Consider the following 27182-nt stretch of genomic DNA (forward strand, 5'->3'; position numbering starts at 1 on the left):
ACCTGGCTTCGTGGGAATGAGTAAAGTTGTGTCGGGAGACATAATTCTGTCCTGGGGAGCCATGACTGGAACTCAAGCCTTTCGCAATTTCCCTAAATTCTCTGCTTGGGATTCCAAATGCACTGTGACCTTCCTGCTAGCACACTACCTGAGGAGCTGGAAGGATGTCTCGCTCTTATGAACTCATGTTCACTAAACCCTTTTTGGCTGACTTGCCATCTTTGTTGTTCGTTACTCTCTTACCCATTATCCTGTTTCATGTTCTGTTGATGGGTCACAGCCCTTCAGTGTTATTTCTACTACTGTAATCTTTCTTGTTTATTTCTCTTTTGTTTACTGCTGGATCTGTTTGCATGGCATCTCTTCTCACCTATGTCAACCCTCCTTGCTTTTTCCCTGGGAGCCTCTTGTGTACCTGATAAAGGCTCGATTTATGCAGGCAACACAAAACAATTTGACCCCCTTACTCTTCTGCCTCATGTTTAGAATCGCAGCGAGAAGAAAGTCTTTTGTCCACCTATGCTGCGGGTGAGGCAGTATGATGAGTGGAGTAAGGGAGAAGATAGGAGGGGGTAGGCATGAAGGATGAGGTTGGACCAGGGGAATGAATCCTTTGGTCTCTTATGCTTGAATGAACCACAAAGTGTTTTGAGAATTGGTTTGGATATTTACAGAAATGAGAGCAAGAATGCAATTCTTTCTATGTAAGCTTAGAGCGATATTTGGAAAAACAGTCACATAGTCTCCATGTACTTTTACAAATAATCTTCCATGCCCATTTTAGAAAGTTTTAAACATCACACACTTCATTTTGGTGGTGTCAAATCAGTCATGGTCTCTGATTCTTCCATGTTGATAAAATAGAATGGATTATTTTTCCTTGTACGGTTAGTCAGGAAGGAGAATGCAAGCTATTAATCCTTGGCTCTATTGCTAGTGTATAAAATGGCCAGGAGGAGAAAGCCCAGTTTAGTTATACTGTGATATTCCTGGAGCCTCTAGAGGTTAGGGAGTGAGGGATGAGGGTGGCCAGAGGTGAACATTATGTTGTTCTGAAGCAATGACCGGGATGGACAAGAGTAAGTAAAGACAGGAGGCCATGTCCCAGAGCACGGGGAGCCATGTGTGAGGTAGAACCTGAACTGAATCTCAGAAGACCTGGCTTCTGGTCTGGGGGTTACCATCCCTCCACCAATGCCTTGCAGCAAATCTTGGGCCTTTTTTGTTCAGATTTTCTGTTTTGTAAAATGTGAGAGTTGGAGAAAAATATTAGTTGGGTTTCTTTCAGCCTCTTAAATATTTTAGCTTTATTCATGGAGGTAAATATAATGTTAGGGGTATGTTCTCATAAAGAACAGCAGATAGCAGGCAAAGTGAGGGCTGGGAGGAGGCCAGAGTTTCAGAATGAATGTTGAAGAGAGTAGAGATGAAAGCTCATGGCCACAGAGTCGAAGCTCTGGGTTCTTGATGTGACTTTCCTGGGAATGCCCTTGGTGATCACAGGGAAGAAACTAAAATTTGGGCCACAAGTCCTCCATCTATTAAGTAAAGGGGCAGGGCTATTTAGTGTCTACGTTTCTCTAATGCTAAGATACACTATGGCTTCTTTATTTTTCCTTCTACAAAAATACTTAAAAAGTCATGGTACAGTGAATATTTTATGAGAGAAATAAAGTTACATTGATTTAAAAGCTGCAATAATGAAACTTGTTTCTTCCATTTTCGCTCCTGGTTTTTCATTCCCATCACAAAATAAGGACATGCTGGTTCTGATTTTATTTTATGTGTGTGTTTATAAATGGCCTCTTTTTCTAGACAGTAAGATTTCCAGGGGAAGGAACCATGTCTCTGCATCTTGTGTCTAGTGCGACCCCAAGCACGTACCAGCCGTTTAAAAAAAGTTTGCTTCACTGACTCTACCTCAGTTAAAACTCCCTCTTGTACTGTTGACATCATGCCCTAATAATTTATAAAGTGTTAGCTTTATTATTATTATTATTATTGTTGTTGTTGTTGTCACTTGTTGATGTTGTATTTAAGTGAAATAAGGTGTTTCTTTGGCTAAGGAAGACTAGATTTCTTTTGAGAACAGTGTCCATAAGCAGCTCTAGCCTCTGGAGCTTTGTATGTGTCTGTGAGTCTGAGACAGAAGGGGACTGAGGGTATAATTGGTTCCCTTGATCAGTTCCTTGTCTACACGGTGATGTACAAAGCATTCTCTATCCTAATATGGGCGGTAGTGCATCACTGAAGGTGAATTGATAAATGTTCTATTGATGAAAGTACTATGAAAAGGCAGTTAGGAGAGGCAAAGAGGAAATGACGAGTAGATGTGGTGCAGTGAAGTGCAGGAGCCCTTCCTTGTCCTTGGGATGCCTTCTGGATTCAGTGTCTATAAGACATCAGAGAGAATATTGTACATTCAGCCAAGCAGTAATTGCACAGCCCACACATGCTTTGAATCAGGATCCATTAAAAATAATGAGAAAGAGTGACAACATGAGTTTGGGTGTGCAAGGAGGTGTAGCAGGGGAGAGTTAACAGAGAGATGGGTAAGTTCCCCCCTTTTAATAATAATTAATGTCAGCATACACTGCTGGAGCAGGCTCTGGTCTGTATTCATGAGGTGTGGGAGAGTATTGATTTTTCTTTTTTTTTTTTTATGGAGACGCTGTAGCTGAAGATTTTAGAGAGGCATCCGTGTTCCTCATTAATATGCAGGCTGGGTCGTGGCTACCGATAGTTGAGTTTAAGACAGAGACAATCTATACTGACCATTAAAAGAACCACAGTCTAATGGGCACATCTATTCCAGTTCTCTCAGTTTTAAACATTCCTCCTGGCAGTTTTCACTTTTAAAATCCAGTGCTTGACGTAATATATTTGAGGATTTTAGAAAAAGTCCATCACTATAGTCTTCATAAGTTGATGACTTCATTTTCCGAATCCCCAGCATTTACATACTATTATCCCATTTTTAATGACACATATTTTAATGACACTGTTTCCTTCTAGTTTTGATCTGCTGGCTTCATTTATTTGCTTTTGTGCATCACCCAGCTGCTCCAGGGTTTGCATTGTTCGAAGAAACCGAGGAGAACAAATAAGGTCATTATTTCTACTTACCTATACCACAAACTGTAATGATGACAACATGCCCGGGAAATCTTATTTTTGAGATTTTGTGGACATTATCATCTACTCTAATGAATTAGGTCTCTTTTTGTCTAATGTCATTATTGCAGTCATGACAGCTTAATTAGGATAGGAAGTAAATGCATTTACTACCCCACTTTTTTTGATCCCCAAAGTTGTAGGATGCAAGAAGGCAAGCTCAATAAAGAGGGCAAGCTTCTCATTTGTTTATTGCTTAACGTTTGTTGGAGAGGTGGTGCTATTAATTCCCAGAATGGAGAAGGCAGTTCTGCAGGGGGACAGGGAGCAGGGCTTGCTGAGCAAAGAGAGGGTGGCAGGCCAGAGACATGGTCAGTGCTTGCAGTGCTGTGCATTCCACCGTGACAGACATCCACATTTAACCGTGAATGGAAGAGCACATTTCAAAATGGACAGAATGCTTTTTGGCAGTAAACCTCTTTTAAAATGATCCATAACTAGATTTCTCCATTAGCACACTTAATAAAGAGTAGGCTTTGTCTAGTGGTGACATGGGTTGTTCCTTTCTCAAGCACATAAAACTCTAGGTTTTTTTTTTTTTTTTTTTTTTTTTTTAATGATGGAGACAGTTATTTTTACAAAGCTCTTGGGTTCAGTCTTACCGAAGGCTCCTTGCCAGAAAATTGAGGCATGGGGCACTGGGCCATCTTCTGCCATTGAGCATGGTGGTCTCTACAGAAGGTGACGTTGTGCAGCAGCTGACTCTCAGGAGTTTGGCCTCGAACAATCCGACTTGCCATTAAAACAAAACAAAACAAAACAGAACCTAAAAATTTAAAATTGATTTTGTGCAGTCTTGTGATACCACAGATATATATTCTACACTGGGCTCTGGAGTAACACTTCAACTGTCTTGAAACTCAGGCTGTCATTCATTTCTCTCAGCGTCTTTAAAAATAGGAATTTAAGAAGCTTCAAGTAACTTTGAAGATCCCAGAAAAGAAGTGCCCCTCTGCGGTATCCTGTGTTAAATTGAAAGTGTCTATATTAGAGAATTCATAATGAAGGGAAATTGTTTGAACACATCCTTTTGTAGACTGTTGAATTTAATTAGGTTACATCTCGTCCTGATTGCTGATTCGGGCTAATTGGCTAACTTTGTACTATTTGGGTCTTTGGCAGATTTATTTAACTTCTACCCTTATTGGTTTGTTTCTGAGCACCTAGAAGTTTTCAAGTGAAGAAGTCAGAAGAAGTGCCCAGAATAATGATATATTTCCCCCCCCCCCAGTGACCACTAGCAGGCCTAATGTTTGACAGGGTCAAAATAGGTCAGTGTGAAGTGCATCCTCAGGACCACATTGATGAATCTGAGGATGAAAAGGAAGTCTGCCTTCATGAATGGAGCACTGGATCAAGAGTCCTGTAATCCTGCTATGTTATATTTGCCACGAGTGCAATACTGATTGACCTTTGATAGGTCGCTCTGGTATAAGTTCCTCGGTTTACCCATTGGTGCACTGGGCTACAAAGCATAAGAATGAGGTCATGTAATCTGGGAGTTGTTCAATTCCTAGATGTTTATGAATAAAACACATTGGCTTATTTTTGAAGAACATGGTACTCACAGACTGAGAGACATTAGCATCACACGTGCTCACGTCCTGTGTAGCCTGCAGAATAGCAAGTCCCCTTTTGCATCCTTGGGCACTCGGGGAGGGAGCACCTGTGCCCCTGGGGACTCCAAACCTCCACCTGGAGAGCTGACACTGCGGCCTTTGTCCCAGTCTGTTTTGTGGAAGTCATCCAAAACATCCCTCTGAGTTCGATGAGCATAGCTATCTGTGAATCTCCCTTGAGCGATTGATGCCCAGAAATGGGAAGGGTGAATAATAAATAGGAACCAGAGGAAAAGATTCTATAACTTTTAACACCTTAGTTCTCAAGCTCTAGGTAACATTCTCCATATTATCTGAACTTCAGGACATTTCACAAAGGCAGTATCTTTTTAAAAATTAAAAAAAAATATGTCTTCATCTATGCTATCCCATAATAGAAAGATTAGTGGGCTTTAACACATTCCAATAATCCTACTTTACTTGGCATTTTGTATAGAATTTGCAAATTACTTTTTGCTGTAAACAGTAGCTGTAGAATACTTCAAGCTGAGAAGATTAAATGAAGCCCTTATCCCAAAATAAGCCTTTCAACTAAGTTAAAATGACTAAAATATTTCATCTTATGAAATGTTATTTGGATATTAAAAAATATCTCCAATGCAACACTGGCCCATTGAAATCCTCTTGTGTGGATGCAGGATGGGGCGGGGGGGTGGGGAGTTGCGGGGGGAGGGGTGCATGCATGATTTTTCTGACGAGGAGTTCCAGACCCATGTGGATGATGAAGAGCCTCTTAAAAGTGCTACAGGGGTTAGTGTCCCTGTAGCAGGAGAAGAATCCAGAGAGAAAGGGAGGACTGACAGTCTTGGGGGTGGAGCACTTTGGGACCATCCATCCTACTCCCCAAAATACACAGAGTCAGGATGAGGGATCAAGCATCAGGAGAGCTAACCGCCGATCTTTTAGAGACTAGAAAGCCATTAGCCAGGCAGCAGCACAAATATCAGCATTAACTGACTAGGATTTTAAGGATGAACAGAAGGATTGACATTTTTTTGGGTAAAATATGCCCCTGGGGGGCAGGAAGCATTGCTCCCTTCTACAATTATCTGTGTGTCAGACAAGCTGGTGGGTGGTGGGGTACTCTTAGGCTTGGGCAGTGGCAGCAGCAGAAGTGACCCCCTTCAAGAAGTGGAGGGCTGAGCTGGAGGAGCAGTTAGTGTGGGGAAGAGGAGAGAGGAGGCGAATCATGTAGAGCTGCCATAGGGCCCTGGGTGAGCCCCACAATCACCCTGTCCTGTATGCCGGGCAAGGCTCTGCCGTCTCTGTGGCCGTGCTCTTCCCAGTGAAGACGGAAGAGAGCCCCTCTCCCCCAGGCTCAGTAGCTGCAATAGGAGCTGTAATGGGAGCTGCAATGGGAGCTAAAGGTGCAGGAGAGGGGATCTGCTGGTGCGGGAAGTGGAGGAAGATCTTCTGGAGAGCCAGGCAGGGTCTTGGCAACATCCTGTGCCAGATTCCTGCAGGTGTGGAGGAATGTCTCCTGTGAGCCAGGAGAGGGCTGTTCCAGAAAAGGTTGGGTTGTCTGAAGACTGGCGCCCTACGTCTGACTCTGGCACTTATCTGTCCTGGGACCTTGAGTGAATCACTTAACCCTCCCGAACCTGCCCCCTCCCCCCCTTATGAAACAGGGATAACATCACCATCTTTATTAGACAGGACTATTGTTGGAGTCAAATGGATCATGCACACAAGTATGCTCTGAAAATTGTGAAATGGAAAAATAAGGCATCAGTCAGTTTATGGAATAGTTAATGTGGCGCAGAGTAGTGAATAGATATCAATGGGTTAGTTGGTCCAGAGTCATTGTGAGACTATTTAAAGAACTGAAAACCTTGTATTTGAGGGTGCTATAGTTCAGGGACTTCTCTGTCTTTCTGACATAGAGTTTAATAGTTTCAGACAGGTGTTGAATGACCTAATGGCATTTTATGGGATGTTTGGGCAAGAAGGAATTCTAGAAATCAGACAAGGAAACTGAGGTCCAGAGAATTTAAAGGTCTTGCACATGACCACCATGATGACTAGTGGCAGAGCCCGGGTCTGGCTCCATCTGGCACACTCTTCCCTCCTCCACACCAGGTTTCCCAGTGGGTGGTTTGGTTAAGCAGAAATGACATCTGGGTGTCCGAAATATATATCCTGACTAATCCCATGTAATTTGGATTGTGGAAATATGTTATGAATGAAACACAGATCTATTGTTTTCCAGCATTCATTAACATTTCTGCATCTTATAAACACATCAAGATTCCCTAAACAGAGTTAGCAAGGAAAATAAAGATACTACTTCACCATCTATGTTGCTTAGTTTTGGTTACTAAAAAAAAGATGTTTGCCCCAGTGAATGTTCTTTTCCATACATTCTGTGTATTTTTTAGTCCCTGCCAGTCATGTTCCTCCACCCAAAGGGCTTTCTAAGATGATTTTGAGGTTCACAGACATAAAATCTTATACTCTGAGCACAGTATGGACTTACCCGGCCCCATGGATAGCCAGACCAATAAAGAAGATGATAAACACATGGTGTGTGTACCAGAACAACTCATATGAGACCTGTCTGATGGACTCGGTGGAAGAGGTCATGATCAAGACTAAAGCCAGAGAGATGATCAGGCCAGTAACACCCGCGATTGTTGTTAGCAATTCAGTAATGGTGTTCTAAAAGAAACAAGCATCATGACATTAATGTCTTAGTTATGTTTTTCCATTTTAGGGTCAATACTTGAGAGTCCAAGCAGGGAGTAATTCAAAATGTTCTAATCAGGAACATGTTAGTTTCAAAAAGGGTCCCTGTATGACTCAAGAAGGGAGCTTCCTTGTCCTTTCCTTTGTCCCATTTGATGGCAGACATTTGCTTTGCTCCAATTTCATCAAATGCCATTGAATCACTTACATGTTTTCCATCTGTGTAAATCAACCTTTCTGTCAAAGTTATTATGCTGAATTGAAATTAAGGCAATATATGAAAATGCATCTTAAGATAAAATACTGCAAAATAAATCCAAGTCTCAAATTTTGAATCTTTAAAATAAAAATGTGGATTGCCATGCTTAATTGCATTTTAACATTAATAAACACTTTTTTTAGAGAGATTCCTCAGAGACATTCCTAATAAAGCAGCTGCACATTCTGTTCCCCTGGTAGTTATTCCTTGCTCTTGCTTTTTAATTGGAAGGACCATGACTTGCATTTCTTTCATGCCACCTCAGGAGGCTTGGAGTATGGCTTTGTAAATCCTAGGTGATCAATAAAGATACAGCTATTCTTATCTGGTAGACACTGCCAAAAGGCTGGATTTCTGACCCATGAGTGCAAGGGATGGTTAAATAGCCTTTTAGAATATGAATCACAAAGCACTTTGTATTTACTGTGAGTTTTCCATACTCTTGCCAAGTCATTAGTATTCATACGTTGTGTTACTATCGTTGAGACGACCGTGAGCTCAATAAACTCACACTGTATCTTTTGTCAGTAAAATCTCATTAATTTGGGCTGCTTTGAGATCTCAAGGTAATTTGAATAGGGACTTCTCCTTGTTTATATTTTTTTCTTCATAGAGCAAATAGTTGAAATAAAATTGGGAGGGGTATGTCTAAAACGTTTAAAAGATTTTTTTTTTTCAAGTGTACTCAGGCATTTTAGAAATCCGTTTATATCATAGGATGTGCTAATTTCAAATCATCCTTCTTTGCTTATTAAAGCAAATCCCCACTTCCCCTTTCTTGCAACATATTTTTATAGACTAGTGTGAGTTGCCACGTATCCTCTAAAATAATCCCATTGCATCTCTTTAGAAATACTCTATAACATACACTTTGTGTTACAGATATTTTCTCCGAATGTACCAATTTGTATTATTGATCTTTCTCCAAATACCCCAAAGTAGAGGGCTTCTTGAACTTAATTAGCACTTACATAGTATATTGCTTTTAAAATTTTGAGATAACTATATTGGGAATAACTTAATTATCTTGTTAAATTGCTTTAAAAGTACTTATAATAAATACTGTTCACTGTATGGTCTTTTCAAAACATTGAGGCTTATTCTCGGCTGTCTATAACAATGAGCTTTCCAGAGCCTAGTGGGGAAAAAAAAGAGTTAACCCCAGCAAGTGCCAAATAAAATTGCGGCTCAAATGAATGACCCCAAAGGCCTTCCCACAGGCTTAGGGCATCTGTGTTTTTGATTTATAACTTTGAAACTTGTGCTTCTGATTGTTGTCTGCTAAGAAAATGTAGCTCTATTTGATCAATGGTCAGATATTGGAAGTCATCTTAGGATAAATTAGGGACATGCCAAGGAAGAATTTCCCCAAAAAGAGACTTTGAATTTTGCTTCTTCAAATAAGGCTGCACGGGCAAAACGGTCACGAAAGAGGTGGCTCCGAGGTTAACAGAGACATTTCAATTGCTGGAGTGCATTGTCTTTGGGTTCTTCCTGAACAATACCAATTTTTTAGCCTATTCAACATACTGGATGCCTAGTCTAATAGGTCAGTACATGATCCAATATTTTGATTAACCAGGGAAAGAGGGGTAGGAGGTAGATAAAGAGAGAGCAAAGTCTTAATCTCTACAGGTGGATTTCTGGAGCTACATTTCTGATTTTGTTTTTGTTTCCCACATGTGCTGTCACTCTGTGCACACAGGTAATTAGTGTTAATGATGTCACTAGCCATGCAGGTCTGATTATTAAATTAGCTACTTTGCCCAGTATCAGATTTGGCAAACCAGCCAGGCACATGTGTGCCAAAATATGACACAGGAGAAGAGATCCAAAAGCAATTTGCAAATTGAAAATGAAGACATCCAATTTATAATCCCTGGATTTAGATGGCACTTCACATTCTTTGATTCTAGCATCAAGGCAAAAATATCTAATCATAAGCTGTTTTAAAATTTAAAATATTAAGGTTTTAACAGGTTACTGCATTTCCTGTTTAGGTTTATTTATTATGTTTTGATTTAAATAGATAAAGTGGCATCAGTTTTTCTTCCTGTTCATAACCTCTTAGCAACATTTATGAAAAAGTAGCTTTTTAAAAAAATGGTGAAATTGATATTAACATTTGGCAGAAACTTCTCTCCAGCTCTTTTATTAATAGCTTTTGAAACACAGTGTTCCTGATAAAGCGATCGGAAAATGAAGGGTTTTTCAGATGAGAAACTAGGTAGCATACAAGGAAGGACTCACTGTGTGGAAGGTCCGGATGGGGTTGAGGTAGCTCTCATTTGGGGCATTGCCAAGTTTGGAAAGTGTAGCCGGAAGGCCCTGTACTTCAGCTGACTGGCTCCAGTGGTAACGCTGCAGGTTGCACAAATGTGCCACGATGTGGATGGCTACGGTTGAGGAGATGACATCAGACACGCGCCATACGGATTTCTTCCTTGTGGCTACTCAAAAACTCAATGCCTCTATGGTTAAGTTTCTCTGTTCTGGTTTTTGTGATCTCGAAAGAGTGATTTATTTGTGCATCTTTCACAGTGTCTTGGATGGAGTGGATTGAATAGTTCTAAAGGTACGCTGTGATTCACTACATTCCCTTTAATTATATGAAGAAATAGAGTAAATCTCAATTCCTCATAATTTAATTTATCAATATATGTTCATTCTGCAAGTGGAATAGGTATTAGGATATCACAACATAATTTTATATATGTTCCAATATATAATTCCATTTTGTATGTAGAACACGTTCTGTTTTACATGCATGTATATAGATTCCATATTTTATATATTTATGTAATATGTTTTCCAAGAAATCGCAGAGCATTATTCTAGAAATCACAAAGCAGTATTCTAGAATACATGGGCATATGTGCATTTGACGTAGGTGATAGATACCAGGGAAGAGTTTTTGTTCTCTTTCAGACATTATACTTTCTATTCTTCCTTTATATATTTCAGAGTATATGTATATTTACCTGTACACACACACATATACACATATACACAATATCTTTGCACAAATTATTCCTAGAGGATCAAAATAAGCTAGTATTTATAGAACTAATCCTCTCTGTATATTCTTTTTTTAAAACGATTTTATTTATTTATTCATGAGAGAGAGAGAGAGGCAGAGAAATAGGCAGAGGGAGAAGCAGACTCCCTTCAGGGAGCCTGATGTGGGACTCAATCTCGGGACTCCAGGATCACGCTCTGAGCCAAAGGCAGGTGCTCAACCACTCAGCCACTCAGGCATCCCTCGCTCTGTATATTCTTTTTTCCTTCTTTTTTTTTTTTTAAATCTGTATATTCTTAAGAAGAAAATTCAGCTTTCTCATTCTGAGAACTGGTGATGTCTAAATTCTAAATGATGAGAACAAGCTCAGGAACACAGCATCATTTAGCCTGAAGAGCCTGTGCCCAATGCCACTCTCTCCTGTCTTGTAAAATCTGTGGGGAAGCTAATAGTCACAACATCTAGACAAGGACCTCCTCCCGGTGCTTTTCCTGCAAATGAAAGCCCTATTGGGTAACCTGTTGATACCGGCCACTGGGATCAGATTCAAGTGTGAAATGAGAATTTATGACCCAGGGTGTAGATAACTTCCCATTTGATTATCTTTTTTTCCCTTCCACCATGAAAAGCAGCAGTGACTACTGCTACTATTATGCAGTCTCTATGCATTGTAGGCAAATTCTGGAAACTTCTATGGTTGTACATTGTGGGTTGAGGTGTGGGGATTGAAAGAAAAAGTAACAGTAGGAACTTCTGAGAATGTTGGTGGCATTTTGGTCCTGTGGTCCATCTGCTATTTAGTTTTACTCTCTCTCCCGAGTTTTTTTATCAGAGCCATTCCCTTTTCTGCCCTGCAAAGTTGTTTTCATGCTCTAAGACCCAACTCAAAAGTTGTTTTCTATCAAGTATCTTCCAATTCCACAGGCACCAATGTTGCCAATGATACAGCAAATATTTGATTGTAACATTTCCCAGACATTATTGGAAGGCAGCTATGCTCACCACTATACCACCAACGCTCCCAGACATTATTGTTAATGAATACTTATTTGCATCTAAGTTGCCCAATGGACTCTGATGCCTCAAGACTTTTTCATCTTGTAACCTCAACACTTGCTTGGCACGTTGCTTACCACCAGTATGTGCTTAATAAGAATTTGCTGAGTGACAATGAGCTTCCAGAAAAGGACAAAGGGTCAGGAGGTTGTCTGTAGATGCAACATTGTTGGAGTAGTGTTTTCCCTGCTAATTCATTTTTTTTTTGCATATTTTCTTGCAGCTTTCAAGTTAGAAATCAATTCCAATATGCTGTTGGTTGAAGCTCACCTAAGAAGGCAAAGCACGATGGTATTCCTGAGTCCATGGTGTTGACTGCCTTCTTATGGGTATGGTACTTATGGGTATGGTACCGGTAGCACCAAAAAGACATTGTATTTCTTCCTTATGTTCCATTTGTCAATAAATGTGGCCGTGTCTATGAAGGGGTTGCCTTGTTTAGTCTCAGTGTTAACAAAGCTAGAAAAGTTTTGTCTAGTAGCCATCACTCCCAATATGTTATATATAAAAGGGAAACTATTTGCTAAACTGGACACAAATATGTTCAGCACTATTCCTAATTTCTAATTTCTGATAATTATCTTAAAGTATTTTTTAAAACGTCATATTTCTCATTGCTAATATATCCAAAATTTACTATCCTCCAAATACCGTTATGAATACTTTGGGTGTATTATCTCATTTAATTCTCATGTATTAGTTTTATTGCCATTTGGCAGAGCAGTATTCAAAAAGTTATGGCACTTATTGTTCACCAAAGGCAAAGGTGAGATAAAACCCTGTTTGCCTGAATCCCGAGCCCTATGTTTGACCTTTAAGTTATATTGCTTCTTTTCACTGATTAATAATTGTTATACTTTACTGGAAACCAATTTCTACTGTGGGCTTAGTTAAAACTCTTTGAATGGTTCCCTGAGTGTCTTTAGAGTCAAATAGCTCCTAAGACTAATTGCAACCTTTGGAGTCTCTGTTGCAGGTGGCTGGCCACTCTCCCTGTGCTCCCCACCCCTTTACCCTTACCCCTCTCTCTCTGGTTGTCCTCAAGTCTCCATGGACTAAAGCACTCCAGACAGAGTAGAGCTGCCCCCATTTTACAGAAAGAGATACTGAGCTTCAAGCCAAATTAAGTGACAACACTTACAATTCCATTATCCACATGTGACAGCCAGAAAGGAAATAAAGGATAGATTCCATGTCTTTTATATTCTGCATTCTATGGCTTTCTCCTCCTGTGTAAGGAGTTGTTGATCACAATCTATTTTCTATTAGATTGATTTCCACATGAGAATTTGACACTGTTAAACTAGATTTAAGTACATTTATTGAATGAGCAAAGATATCGAACTATTTATTTATTCTTATTGCCAGGTCTCCCATAACAGAGCTGAGTAAATTTAATGAAGTAGTATAGGAAAACCCAAGATGCTGTTTAAGAGGTAGCTCCTGAGGGAATGTACTGAAAACTACTCTCTCCAGCTTTTTTTCACGTACATTAAAAGTCAAGTCTGAAATGTTCCTTTGCTCCAAAGGTCTCCATTTTGTTTCCTTTCTTACAGGTAGAAGTTAAAAAGTAGAATATCTTATTTTATTTATCTCAGGAATTCTCAGAGGGAAAACTACTTGTGCCCATTCGGTTTATCTAAACATTTGATTTCCTCTGAGGCCCGACCCTAATTTTACTGTGATCTTGGCTCAGAACTAAAGGTATCCCACCCACCAACTCCACAGCTGCTGGGACTTGGTAGATACCCAGAGAGATACTGATTTTGCATTTTTCAGACATGATATATTCTATTTTTTCCTTTACACACTAAATTATTTTTATTTTTATTTTTTTTTTAAATTTTTATTTATTTATGATAGGCACACAGTGAGAGAGAGAGGCAGAGACATAGGCAGAGGGAGAAGCAGGCTTCATGCACCAGGAGCCTGACGTGGGATTCGATCCTGGGTCTCCAAGATCGCGCCCTGGGCCAAAGGCAGGCGCTAAACCGCTGCGCCACCCAGGGATCCCCACACTAAATTATTTTTAAAGATTTATTTCTTTATTTGAGAGAGAGAGAGAGAGAGAGAGAGAGAGTGGGGCAGAGGAAGAGAGAGAGAATCCCAAGGTGACTCCCTGCTGAGTGGAGAGCCAGACATGGGGTTTGATCTCATGACCCATGAGATCATGACCTGAACCAAAACCAAGAGTCAGAAGCTCAATGGACTGAGCAACCCAGACACCCCCACTTCAGTTATTTTTATATGAACAGCCACACTATCTATGTGGACAGTGCAATTTACTTCAAGTATAGCGATACGGTTTGACTTTTCTCTCTCTTACTCATCAGAATCTTATCGTGTTACTAGATTTGTTATTAGAATGTAGCCAGATGGACACTGAGAAGGATACTTCTCAGTTACTTCATTTTTTTCAGCCCACGTTCTGATCTGTAAAATGGGTGGATTGAATGAAACTAGAGGCTATCGTGGCTTCTTTCCAGCTATCTGGCTCCTGCATCTCCATCGAAGTTAACTGGGAACACTTATCATCCAAAGAGATCTGTAATCCAATGTGAAAGTGATGCAAACACGAGATGCATGTTTTAATGTTTTCAAAAGCAACACTGGTTAAAGGAACTTTTTAAGTTTTGTGGCAAATCCCATGCCATCAGTTATGCAGGTTTACTCTTCCCAGCACCTCTGAGGACTTTCTGCTGAGCCCGTAGAAGAGTCTGAGATACACATTTCCAGAATCCACCCAAATGTCAGGCTAAAAGTTGCTATAACTGGGTCTTTGCACAATCCTACTTTCTCACCAAAGTACTTCTACAGTTAAAAGAGAGTAGCAGTCTTGGACAAACCACAAATGCACATTTAATTGGTGTGTGAACTTCTGAGTTCAAATAAGGAGCTTTTATTGAAGAGTGAACAAAAAAATCATAAAGGCTACAATTAGAGCCAGTTGCCCTGAGAAAGTTTCTTTTCCTTCTTTCTTTCCTTCTTTTTATTTTTCAGGAGATGAAAGGAAGCATAATTGAGGGAGAATCTTGGAAGGGCAGTCAGTTCTTGCTATCTTTCTGCCTGCCTGTCAGTGATAACAGTCATTTTGGAGTTAGTCACCTCCTAATTAAGCAGCCTTCAGAAATAAGGACCCAGGGACATATCCTGGCTCTGCTTCTACAGCCACAGCCTGGTCCTCAAACTTTTAAGTTTGTGGTCTGATTTCTGCAGGAAAACACGTTGACTATGGCACCATGGGCATGCCACTCATTTGTAAATCCCATTAAATTATGCTAGGCAGGGCGGGGGAGACAGCCTGCTTGGAGGTCCCAATGCCTCGCCCCCCCCCCCCCCCCGAATTAGTAGCAATTCTTTCCGGATCTGGTCCTGAAGAATTAGGGCCTCTGGGGCTGTTCTCTATCTTGGGGTCTCCAAATCTTTCTATTCGGAGCCCTTCCTCCGAGCTCACTCCTCTCAACCCGTCCCTAACGTGTATTGAGGTTTGTAAACTAATCTTAGACACGCATCAGGAGCTGCGTCCTGGAGCAGGTCCCTGGAGCCTAGCAGGTGGGAGCTGCCTGGGTCACTATTCGAGGCCGCCTCTGAAGGAGGCTCCGGGTCACGGTGCTGCTATTTAGTTGGAGGGTCTTTAAGGTCTACTATGGACCACAGAGTCCACAAAGATCCACATTAATAAGAACGAAGAGGCTGTGAAACTGGGATTTTTATACCACCAGGGTTATAGGTCTCTGAAAATGATTTATTAGTGGTTGGAGAATGCTCCAGCAGCTCTTATCACAGGCAGGCAAGCGGGAAGGCAGGAAGCCAAAAGAAGAGTTTCTGTCACTGCGTTTTCGGTGATGCCCTTGATTATAGATACCATTGTTTGTCTCGCCCCTCCTCCCCAGCCTACTTCCACCAGGCTCTAATTACATCCTTTAATGATTTGACCAATTAAAGCCTGCAGTTCAACTTAGAGAGGAACGGATGAGAAATTAGGCGCTGGCACGCCAACTTCGATGTGGATGCACTTCTTCCAAGGTTACACACCTCTATTAAGCCAGTCGGCTATTTGAAAAGCAGCATAATGGGCGATGCTAATAAAATAAGCACGGGGACATTTTCAGCTGCTCCCAAGCGAATACACCAGAAGGACAAAATGTGAAAAGCAAAGGGATATCTATGAAACCAGGGCTTAGCATTTTTTTTTTTTTTTCTAAAAGCGCAGTTGCCAGCCGCATTTCTTCGTTAGTGTGAAATGTAATAATTGCTATGTCAGGGTTTGGGAGAAGCAGAGAGCTTTCTCCCCACCCTCCTGCCTTTGCTGGGAATGGAAGCAGCCCTGCGCTGCTGGTTGCCATGGTGGTGGGGGAGGAGTGCTTTGCTCTCAGAAGCAGTCTGACCCTGGGGAGTGGGGTGGGGGGAGCCCTGGGATGTTTGGGAGCCCAGCAAAGCAGTGGGGGTTCAAGCAGAAGAAGGCCCGGAGGGGATACTTGATCCTCTCCAGGGATCTGTGATGGAAGGAGGGAGGAAGAGTGTCCTGATTCCGCTTGTGGCAGAATGTGAATTTATCTTATCTCCCACGACTGGCATCATTTTGAATCTCTTCCCTGCCCACACCCTATGTTTCCTTCACCGAGCTGCTGCTGGACCCCTGAACAACTGCTCTGTCACCTCTTGTACCTTTCTCACAAATTCCTCTAATCTCTTTTGCCTGCTGGCTGACTCCTGTTCATCCTCAAGTTGGACCACATTTGTTGAGGGTCTATTATGTGCCAGGGGCCAGGAAAGCCAAGTCAGATAAGGTATATTTCAGCCCCTGTGGCGATCAGAGTCTGAGAAATCTTACTTGGTAGTAGGAGGGGTGACTGAGGTCTGCGGGAGAAGTGGGCTGACAGCCCAGACCTGGTAGGTCAGGGGGTGGCAGGCCTGGCAAGGAATCCTGGATACGGCAATGTCTTATCCACTGAGTAAGAAGAGGAAGAGCATTTAACATGAAGGGGATAACAGGAACAAAGGCACAGACTACTGGCTGGGCATCTCCAAGGAGAAGAAGCCAGGGAGTATGGAGGGGGCAGGGCTCACTGAGTGGCGGGGCCCTCCGGCCATGCTATACTTAGGTTTGATTCTCTTTGCAGTAGTGGCAAGTGGATGACCTTGTAGTCCATGGTTTCCGAGAGACAACCTGACAACAAGTCTGCACATCTGGAGTTGGATAGATTGAATTATTGTTCTTTTAAGTCCATAGAGGAAAAAGCATAAACATACTTATCATAGATCACAGGACCAATCAGTGGCAGGGGAATAAAATAATTTGGTTGCCTGATTCTAATCAACTGCTGTCCCTGGTAAATTATTATTCTCCATTCTGAAAACAGTACTGCCTACACTACTTTAAGGTTACAGCTTCTTTTAGGGTATCTTGCACATCGGAGACATTCAATAGACTTCACTGATGCATTTATTCTATCGGTATATGATTACATAGAAAATATACATACCCAAAGGTTTAAGGACAAACCTATTGGATAACATTTTCTTTTATTCTCTGCTTCCTTTTCTGATGTGTTTCGATGATTCGTTTTCTGATGGGTTTTTTGGACTCTTCTCTCTTTCTCTTAGAGTCCAGTTCTGCCTTAAACCGATTGCATAGGGATAATATCCTTCCTGCCATTTTACTGTATTTTATCTCCTCTTTTAATGTAGGGATGAAAGATTCTTAAGATTGCATTTTATTATTATATTTTAAAGAATTTATTTATTTATTCATGAAAGACACGGAGGGAGAGGCAGAGACATAGAGGGAGAATGCAGGACTTGATCCCAGGACCCTGTGATCATGCCCTGAGCTGAAGGCAGACGCTCAACCACTGAGCCACCCAGGTGTCCCAAATTCTTAAGATTTTAAAGGAAACTTAGAGATTCCTTGAATTCTTTCTCTGAAGAGGCTTCCAAGTAGCAATCTGGACTCCACTTTGACATAGCCCACGACGGGAACTCCGTGTACTCAGGGACCCTCACTCCAATTTTAGATAATTTTGAAGGTCTGGAAAAGACTTCCATATCTAAGCTGAAGTCTGCTTCCCTGAGTCTTCATTCCTTCATTTGTTCAACTCATACATTAAAGGTTATTGGCACCTCCGTGGACTCTGCCATAAGTAGGCACTTGGGCCATAGAGATGCATTAGCTTGTTCTTTGCCCTCCATCCCTTGGCTAGTTTTCTCTAGGACATGATGTCTTCTTACCCTGATTTCTTAACAAACTACAAAGAACTCTGGCAGACATTTCCTGGGTTGGTTTAATCTGGCACTGAAGACAACTGATGGGGAAATCTCCCCACATGTCTCACTGCACACCCGAAGTTGTGTTAATTGGCACTCGGGCACTGTCTGTCATGTCTTGTTGCTTAATTAAATCCACATTTGTTTTGAGTGTTCTTTTTACTCTGCTATTTTTTATGCATGAGAGGATAAAAACAAATGAGGAAAACATTTTATAGTTAAATTAGTTTGAGAGAAACAGTCCTGAACCATAACTCTTTATTGTGCACATAGCCTTTCATTTCAGTGTATCTGTTGTCCAACAAAACCACAAATGAGTTGGTTATTGCTCAGCGTCTTTTCTTCCTCATCAGAGCTTAACCTTGGCCCCGCATGCTAATTTTTATTGTATTTCTCTTGAATTCTCTTGTTTTCTTATTCAAGAAATAACAATAACGCTTTATACGCTATAAAGCTTCATATCTTTTCAAGGTCCTTTTATATCCACTGGCTCCATACTATTCAGAACCCTGTTCACCTACTTTTCCTTTTTTCTTTTTTCTTTTACTGCCTATGATACCATTTTCCTATGACTCTGAATGAGATTTTGAGTACAGATCAGTTTTATTTCCAATGTGAATCATATTGAATAGCACAGTTTTCATTTTGCAATTAGGTATTTATTGTCATGATCTCAACAAGCTTAATTATTCACAAATGACAATGAAATTTCATAAGCTTTTCCCTGACAAACTGCAGGCTTGCAGGGAAAACTATATGAGTCTAAATCAGAAATTCAAAAATTCCACTTAGGGGCACCTGGGTGGCTCAGTGGGTAAAGTTTCTGCCTTCAGTTTAGATCATGATCCCAGCACCCTAGGATTGAGCCCTGCATCAGATTCCTTGCTCAGCGGGGAGCCTGCTTCTCCATCTCCCTTTGCTCCTTCCCGTGCTTGTGCTCCTTCTCTCTCTCAAATACATAAATAAAATCTTAAAAAAATCCATTTATATAATGTTTATGTGGTCAAATGGAAGGCAAAGTCTTATTTAAGGGTGAGCCTTTGGTGGAAGGGGAATGAAAACAAAACTGCCAAGCTAAACATTAGGTTTTGTAAAATCCACTGAGCAATGAATACGAAGCACTCACTTGCATTAACGGCTATCCCATAGGCGACCAGTTTGTGGAATTTGAGATTTTTGTCTAACTGTCTCCTCCACAGTCCTCTGCAGCACTGGGGTAACAGAAAATGAAAGTCTTATCTGGGGAAAAAAATCACAGTGATAATAACATCCTGAGAGCTAAGAGTGGGACTCAGGCTCTGCCTCAACATTCCTGAAGGTGGTGCAATGGGGCACAGTGGTTAGTGGCCATTAATTTGTCCAAGAAGCAAAATCAAATGGATATTACTAGCTTTGCTGAAATTTCAACTCAATAAAAGTGAAAGAGGTAGTATAGTTCCCTGACCATAAGTCCAAATTCTAGAATAAACCTGCTAATGTCTGTGCCTCGACTAGTTTAGGAAGTGGAGATGGAAACCATCATCCTTATGGATGTAGTTTAAATAGATTCTAAAGTATTCCTTATTACATGAAGAAAGGCTCTATATTCACCTACATCTAAATATTCATAAAATTTTGATGATGATTATATAATAAATTATTTCATCTAGTTACGGTTATTGACGTTCTCATTTTTCTGTACAGTGCATTACTCTAGTCAGCAGGAAACACAGTACCCAACACAATCAAGTCAATATAATTAGGAAGTATTCTGTTATGTGTGGTAGGGGTTAAAATCTACATACTGAAACCTGTGTGCTGTGATTGTGCATTCCTGGGCTGAGAGCTCTGAAAGACGTGTCCTTAGTGGCATTTGGCTCAACTGCATATTTGTCTCCTTTCAATTACAAATGGTAATATTTCAAACTGTTATAATTCTTTTATCTTTGTGAGACAGGTCAATTCTATTAGCCATCTTTTTCCAACAGAGCAAATGCATCAGGGAAAGGCTGAGCAATGACTCCAATGTCTTGCTGGGAGTGAACGGCAAGAGCAAAAGTCAAAAGAGATGTACCAACTTGTGATTTTTAGTTTTAGCCATTGTGTTCTCTCAGACAAAGAAACATACTTCAATTCAAATTTCAGAGTAAAGCACATCTTGGTCTTCCATGGCACTTATATTAGGACATTATAACAGCTGAAAAATTTTCAGATATTTTAGTACTTACGGTACTTGTCCCTCTCATGAATGAAATAAGGTTTCGACTGATTGGTAATAGAATTAGCATACAGTTAAAATTCAGGCATACTGCAGATGCTCGCGCCCAAGCCAGCGTTGACTGTCCATTTATAAAGACACAAGAGAGACACAGTGAGAGTAACGAAGCTGGGGAAAACAGAGTTTTCCAAAATGATAATGTGTAGTCACCAACTCTACTTACACCCAGAATAACTCGTGTGTAAAGGAAAGACTCCTCCTCTTCATACCAACAGAAGGTGTCAATAAACAGATATAAATTGACTCCCAGCCATGAGAGCTAATGTTGAATGAAAAGAGACCAATCAATACTATCTTCAATCTTTCCTTCTGTTCAAAATCACTTGGGGTTCTTCTTTTAAAGTGAAATGAAGAACTTCTAAATATTAATCAGACTTACTCTATACTTATTTCTCATAGATTAGTTTTTAACAGTGATGGTATTACAATGGTAATAAATTGTTAACTTTATAACAAAGATTTTAAGCACATATGGGTATACTTTAAGGAATTTAATGAAAAGTACAAAACCTTCCTAATCAACATCACTCTAATGTTTTAAATCAATGATGGCAAAAGGAGGAAATCTTTAAAAACAACCCAGTAAGTACTCTAGAAAAATTCCAATTTCGTAGTCTAATTCAAAGACTTCATTTGATTTAGAGAAACATTCATACATTATGCAGAAACAAACTACTTGACTTTAAAAATAATTAGAAATGAACTCAGTCGAAAAACAACTTTACATGATTCTGTAAGGGTAAATTAAATATATCTACTGAATGTTTTCTAACAAGTTTTAGTCTTTTACCAAAGTAATACTTCAAGCTATTTAGCATTCCTATACAAATTATCTTAAAAATCAAAGACTGTCTAATATATATATTTAAACTTGAATAATAAAAATGATACTTACTACTAATATGACAGAGAGACTTTCATTCAAAATCCAGCACCCCATCATGACAGCTTTGCTGTCAGTAAATTATTTCTTTCATTCACCTGAGCCTGGATGCTGTATCCTTAGTAAGGGCTTCCCTGCTAAATTATTTTGTCTTTTTGTCTCAGGAAGCACCTACTGGGAGCAGCTCTCGAGGAATTTCTAATTAAGGACTTCTTGCCAAAGGCACATCACCAAAATGACATGCCTCATGACCTGGGTGAGTACAAGGCAAGCCTCTGTCTAATGATTCTCTTCTTCAAAGATTTCATAAGAAAAGAAAGCTCATTTTATTAAATTATCCTCATGTACTTTATACCCCATTCATTTTCTACATGATTGCAGTCAAGATGATAATAAGTCTTTACCTAAATTTGAGAAATAACCTCATTGCCGAAGGTTGGGTACAGCAAAACACTTCACATGAACTTTGTCTACTTTATTTTCTCTACTTCTTTACTTCTTTTCCCTTCCTTCTTTTAAAAAATTCCTTTATAGAATGGTGGTAAATAAATATGAATTAAACAATCTTTCAGAAGGTGGTGAAGAAAAGAGAAAAAGATCTTTGAGTATGACTGTAAACAATGAAGTAGATGGTATTGGTGGGATTGATCAAATGAATACTATTCCCCTCCACCCATCCCACTTGATGCACCCATGAGATAGATGAGAATATCTTTTTATACCTAGTGATGCTAGGAGAGGCTGTGATGAATCTGGTCATTCTATGGCTTTGTGTTCCATACAATATCTATGACTACCTTGATAGAAAAAGTTGTTCCAGTTGAAGCAATTTTCTGGTTAGTCCTGGCCAAAGTATTTCATTTAAAAATTTCAGACAATTAAGATGAAAATAAGAAGATATTTAAATCATTTAAACAATTGCCTAAGCTTCTGTGTCTTTATGTGGTGAATCTATTTGGTTTTCCTATACAAATTTTAAAAATTTAAAAATTAGTAGGAACATTAATTTGATATTCATTGAAATAATAATAATAATGATAATAATAATAATAATCCTAAATCCTAAATATATAATCCAGGCACTACGTTAAAAACTGTTCAAGTATTATCCAATTAAATCATGCATTAGCTCTATGGGGTAGGTAGTAAAAGCTCCATTACACAAATGTGGAAAGAGACCCAGTGAAGTAACTTGCAGTAAGAGCATTTGGGACTTGAATTTGGTTCTCTCTGACTTGAGTATCTTTTTTGTTGACCACGAGTTTATACTGTGTTTTTTTTAAATTAAATACTAATATGTGGGTTTGTGTATCAAAAATACTTAAATACAGGTATTAATTTCATTCCTATAAATTGGACACATTTAAGCTATAAGAATTCATTGAATTTATTAATTACAAATAAATAAATTACTACATATGATTAAGTATGTTGTGTACTTCGACATAATGACAATGAATTATGGAAAAATGAAAATGACCCATGTGATCCAGTAATTCTACTACTGTGTATTTACCCAAAGAAAGTAAGAACACTAATTTGAAAGGACCTACACACCCCTATGTTTACTGACTGCAACATTCTTTACTATAGGTAAGATACAGACGCAATCTAAGTGTCCATCTATAGAAGAATGGATAAAAGAAGATGTGGTCTATGCCCCCCAATGGACATACACACACACAATGGAATATCAGTCAGTCATAAAAAGGAATGAGATCTTGCCAATTATGCTAAGTGAAATGAGCCAGACAAAGAAAAACAAATGCCATATAATTACATGTATATATGGAATCTAAAAAACAAAACAGACTCATAAACACACAGAACAAACTGTATTCAGTACCTTGTGTCCAGGCCCAGGTACTGGACAACTAGGGACCAACCGTCCAGTCCAGAGCCTATGGAAATTCTTCAGACTATCCAATCCTAAGCTTGTTCAGCCTACTCACCCTGCATTGTGAATGTCTTCCTGAAAAAAACAGCACAGTAGTGGCTCTCCTTCTTGCTCCTTGTGCTTCCTGAACTACCCTGCTGCTTCCTCATGTTGCCCAGTGTGGTGTGACGTGCCCTCTCTTCCTGGGAACTGGAAGTGATAAGCTCTTCTTTCAAGGCAGATGTCTGCATATCTGCCAGACTTACCGTACTTGAGTGAAACAAATCCCAGGTACATTTTATTTGATATATTTATCTGACAGAAAGAGAGCGCAAACAGGGGGAGTGGCTGGTAGATGGAGAGGGACAAGCAGGCTCCCTGCTGAGCAGGGAGCCCATCTCAGGGCTCGATCTCAGGACACTGAGAGCCTATAAATTGGACACATTTTATAGGCTCTATAAAGGCGCCCCGCCCAAGTACATTTTAAAACACCTGTATTTCTAAGCATCTTGAACTTTGGTGTCACAGGTTAAGTGTTTTGATGAATGGATACATTTTCTACTTCTCAGCTGGCCCTGATTGTGTTGCCTCCTTTGAGCCTATTTCTCCATTTGTTTGTTGGGGCTAATTATATATCTACCCCACAGAGCCAATCTTGTTGCTTCTTTACCTCCAGTTGCCCTAACCGACTCCTAGCCATCCACACTCATAAACACACTCACACGCGGGAGATGATGCCTATCTGGGGGAAATCTTAGAGTTACCAGTTAAAATCTAGCAAATTCGCTTCTCTTTAGAAAAAGACATCATTCTTGAGGAATCTTTCCCTATAGAAATATATAAAAGTACAGGTATTTTGGCAGCATTAACCTGAGGTTAGAGTGCACTTAGTGAACTACTTTCAGTAGCCTCTTTAAAAGTGAGCAATATAAAGATGTAAAGTCTTCATGTTCATTTCTTTAAGCCAATAATCTTCCATGATGAAATGATTTGTTATTTCCGAAGTGTTTAGGATTTACATATCTTAGAGGCCTTATTCAGTTGGGTTATAAAAATTAATTCAGAGAGAATACATCTAGAATTTTATACTATCTTGTCTGTTTTAGATTCAATAAGTGTGGGGAAGGCTGGAGCTTTCCAGCCTTCTGTACTCTTCCCACAGCGTTACAAATGAGAGGCATATATTGCCGAATAATAATGTGTAGTCACATTTTTTGGTTAATTGCTTTGAATATCGCTAGTGCCACAGTAAAAATAAAATGTAAAGGTTTAGGTTTAAAAACACATCTTTCCAGCTCCATTCTTGTTTGTAAAATGCCATGTGTTTTATTCCTCATTTGAATATGTAAAGACACGTTGTGTTAAAGTGTAGCTATTATTCATTTACAGCACACAAAAGTGGTTCATGGTTGCATTATAAGAGTATAACTCATGACTTCAGCGTTTTGCTTCAGACATTTTACTTTTGTAGAACTTGCGATGATATTTAGTTTACTCATATAAAAAATATGCGGATTTCAAATTATATTTAAATCCATTCAGAGCTCAACACTTTTGTGCAACTAATGTATATATCTTTTCATCTCAACTTTTCTATTTTCACATTTAAGAATAATCTGATGGTACCACAGGTTGGTTTATAATATTGGAATCAGATTTCATAAGACTCAAGATATCTACTACCACACACCAATTCCAATTCCATTCAGCCTCTGGGCTCCTTCCCGGAAGCTCTCAGTTTGGATAAATAAGACGTTGTGGTTACTCTCATTATTTTTAATTTACCTGGGGAAAGCTTGGGGATGCCTATCATACAGCAAAGATCTGCCTCAATTTTTACTTCAATGAAGAAATCCGTACAAATTACAATTTAAATTAAGACTATCTGAATCATTTTTCCCTAGAATCACGGCCAAGTTAATAGGGTTGCATATAAAGAGAGAGGAAATTATACGAAAACTACTAAAATGATATAAATGCTCAGAATTACTTTCACCTAGCTGTTTTCATTGCTAATAAGTAGTGTCCATTTCATTTCTCAGAATTTTCTCAGAACAAACAAAGTAAAGTTTGCATCGTTCATTTCTTTTTTTTTATTTTTTTTTTTTAAGATTTTTTTTAAAATTTTATTTATTTATTATAGGCACACAGTGAGAGAGAGAGAGAGGCAGAGACATAGGCAGAGGGAGAAGCAGGCTCCATGCACCGGGAGCCCGACGTGGGATTCGATCCCTGGTCTCCAGGATCGCGCCCTGGGCCAAAGGCAGGCGCTAAACCGCTGCGCCACCCAGGGATCCCTGCATCATTCATTTCTAAGGCAGGTATAGTCTTTCTAATTAAATGAGTACACTCCATCGATTCTTTCAGTTCTCCACCAAAGATGATGTGAGTTTTTTCCCTTGTAAAGACCACCAATAACAAACTATCTTTAATGGAAAAAGTAGGAGGGAAACAAAACAAATATGTTTATAAAGGCAGGTTAATTGCTTGCGAATATGAACACAAACTATGCTGCCCACACTATGTTTCAAGACTGGATCTGCTCTACTATATTTGTAGTCCTTTTTAGTTTCTTAAACAGTTGACCCAACAAAAAAATACTTTGATCCTCCAGGGCAAGACTGATCATCTAGTAACTTTTGCTGCTGCATACTAAAATCTAAGCTCCCTGTAGATATAGCAGAGCGCTTACAGTATAAAAATAGCATAGCCGAATTTTCCTCTTCTAAGGGCTAAACATGTTTTTGCCTTTTCCTCAAAGAAAGGTAAACAGGTAAGTATTAAAGTGAAAAAGATGAACAAAATAAAGGATAAAATGCAAACACATATCATCTCAAATCCTTAAATAGTTATTTTGAGGATCATTTGTTGTGAAAATAATACAATTATATTAGACAAATTACATGCTAGATAAATTCCATTTTTAAAAGGAAAAGCAAGGGCAGCCCGGGTGGCTCAGCGGTTTAGCGCCACCTTCAGCCCAGGGCGTGATCCTGGAGTCCCTGGATCGAGTCCCACGTCGTGCTCCCTGCATGGAGCCTGCTTCTCCCTCTGCCTGTGTCTCTGCCCTCTCTCTCTCTCTGTGTCTATCATGAATAAATAAATAAAATCTTTAAAAAATAAAATATAAAGTTAAAAAAAAAATAAAAGGAAAAGCAGAATAAAAGAAGAAACGAAGCCTGTACATTCAAATAAATCCTATTTTAAAATAAATTTTAATTAAGAGTATCACCGATACCCTACCTTTCACTGCGTTAAGTATATTATATTTTCATTTCAGGAAACACCGGTGCTCTCTTAATATCACTTTAAAATGGCTTGTCTCACAAATTTAGTTAACCTTATCCAGTTTGAGGTTTTTTCCCTTCATTTGTTCAACTTTCATAATTTCAAATGAATAGCACCTGAGACCATCACACGATGCTGGACACAGTGGGTGGAACAGGTCTGGATTCTATTATTGAGAAGCCTTTGGTGTAATGGGGAGGCAGCAGGTGCATGGGCAAGTGAAGAACCACTGAAGGTGTGCGCATCCTGCAGTGGTAGAGACGGTATACCTGGGAACCACCGAAGCACAAAGAGATCTATGTGAGGATTTACTCTAGAGAGAATTCTCTCTAGAAATAAGATCAAGGTCATAATTATATGATGCGAAGAAAAGGAGGAAAATAAGTCTAAGTTTCTGTGTCTCCCAAAGGTCAGTTTAATAAGCTCCTCAAACCTCAAACAGCAAACAAAGACCACTACTGCCTCCAATCCTCTTCCCGTGGTCACTTCTGGTCTGGTCTGCTAAGCCCAGGGGGCTTCCATGCTTTGTTTGCTTCCCATTCTCCTGCCTTCAGCTTCTTCCCTGCTCATAAACATTTATAACACATTTCTTCTTTATATTTATCAAGTTGCCTGAAACTCTTCTCAAAGCCATTTGGAGAGCTATGTTTTACAGGGCACTGATGCTGTATCGCCTTTAGATTGTGGTTCAAAAGACAGCAGAGTGAATGACTTGTTTCTGACCCCAAACTAAGTGGCATGGTTCAAAGTCTCCTATTTTGCCAGCTTAACTTTTTGTTTGGGGCACCTGGGTGGCTCA

At 39.7% G+C, this 27182-nt stretch overlaps 1 protein-coding gene across 1 annotated transcript in view; it reads right to left on the reverse strand.

Moving 5' to 3' along the window:
- The window catches only part of NOX3 (NADPH oxidase 3), a 59674-nt gene extending 38395 nt beyond the window's left edge, over positions 1-21279 (reverse strand). Inside the window, exons 1-7 of the mRNA XM_025422606.2 lie at positions 21232-21279; positions 20500-20595; positions 20287-20397; positions 19206-19290; positions 9988-10133; positions 7270-7451; positions 3777-3906 (exon numbers count right to left, since the gene is read on the reverse strand). Of these exons, the coding sequence (XP_025278391.1) occupies positions 3777-3906; positions 7270-7451; positions 9988-10133; positions 19206-19290; positions 20287-20397; positions 20500-20595; positions 21232-21279 (798 nt within the window). The remainder of the gene's footprint in view (positions 1-3776; positions 3907-7269; positions 7452-9987; positions 10134-19205; positions 19291-20286; positions 20398-20499; positions 20596-21231) is intronic.
- Between the last annotated feature and the right edge of the window lie 5903 nt (positions 21280-27182).

This window comes from Canis lupus, chromosome 1, assembly GCF_003254725.2.
Source record: "Canis lupus dingo isolate Sandy chromosome 1, ASM325472v2, whole genome shotgun sequence".
Classification (NCBI taxonomy): Eukaryota; Metazoa; Chordata; class Mammalia; order Carnivora; family Canidae; genus Canis; species Canis lupus.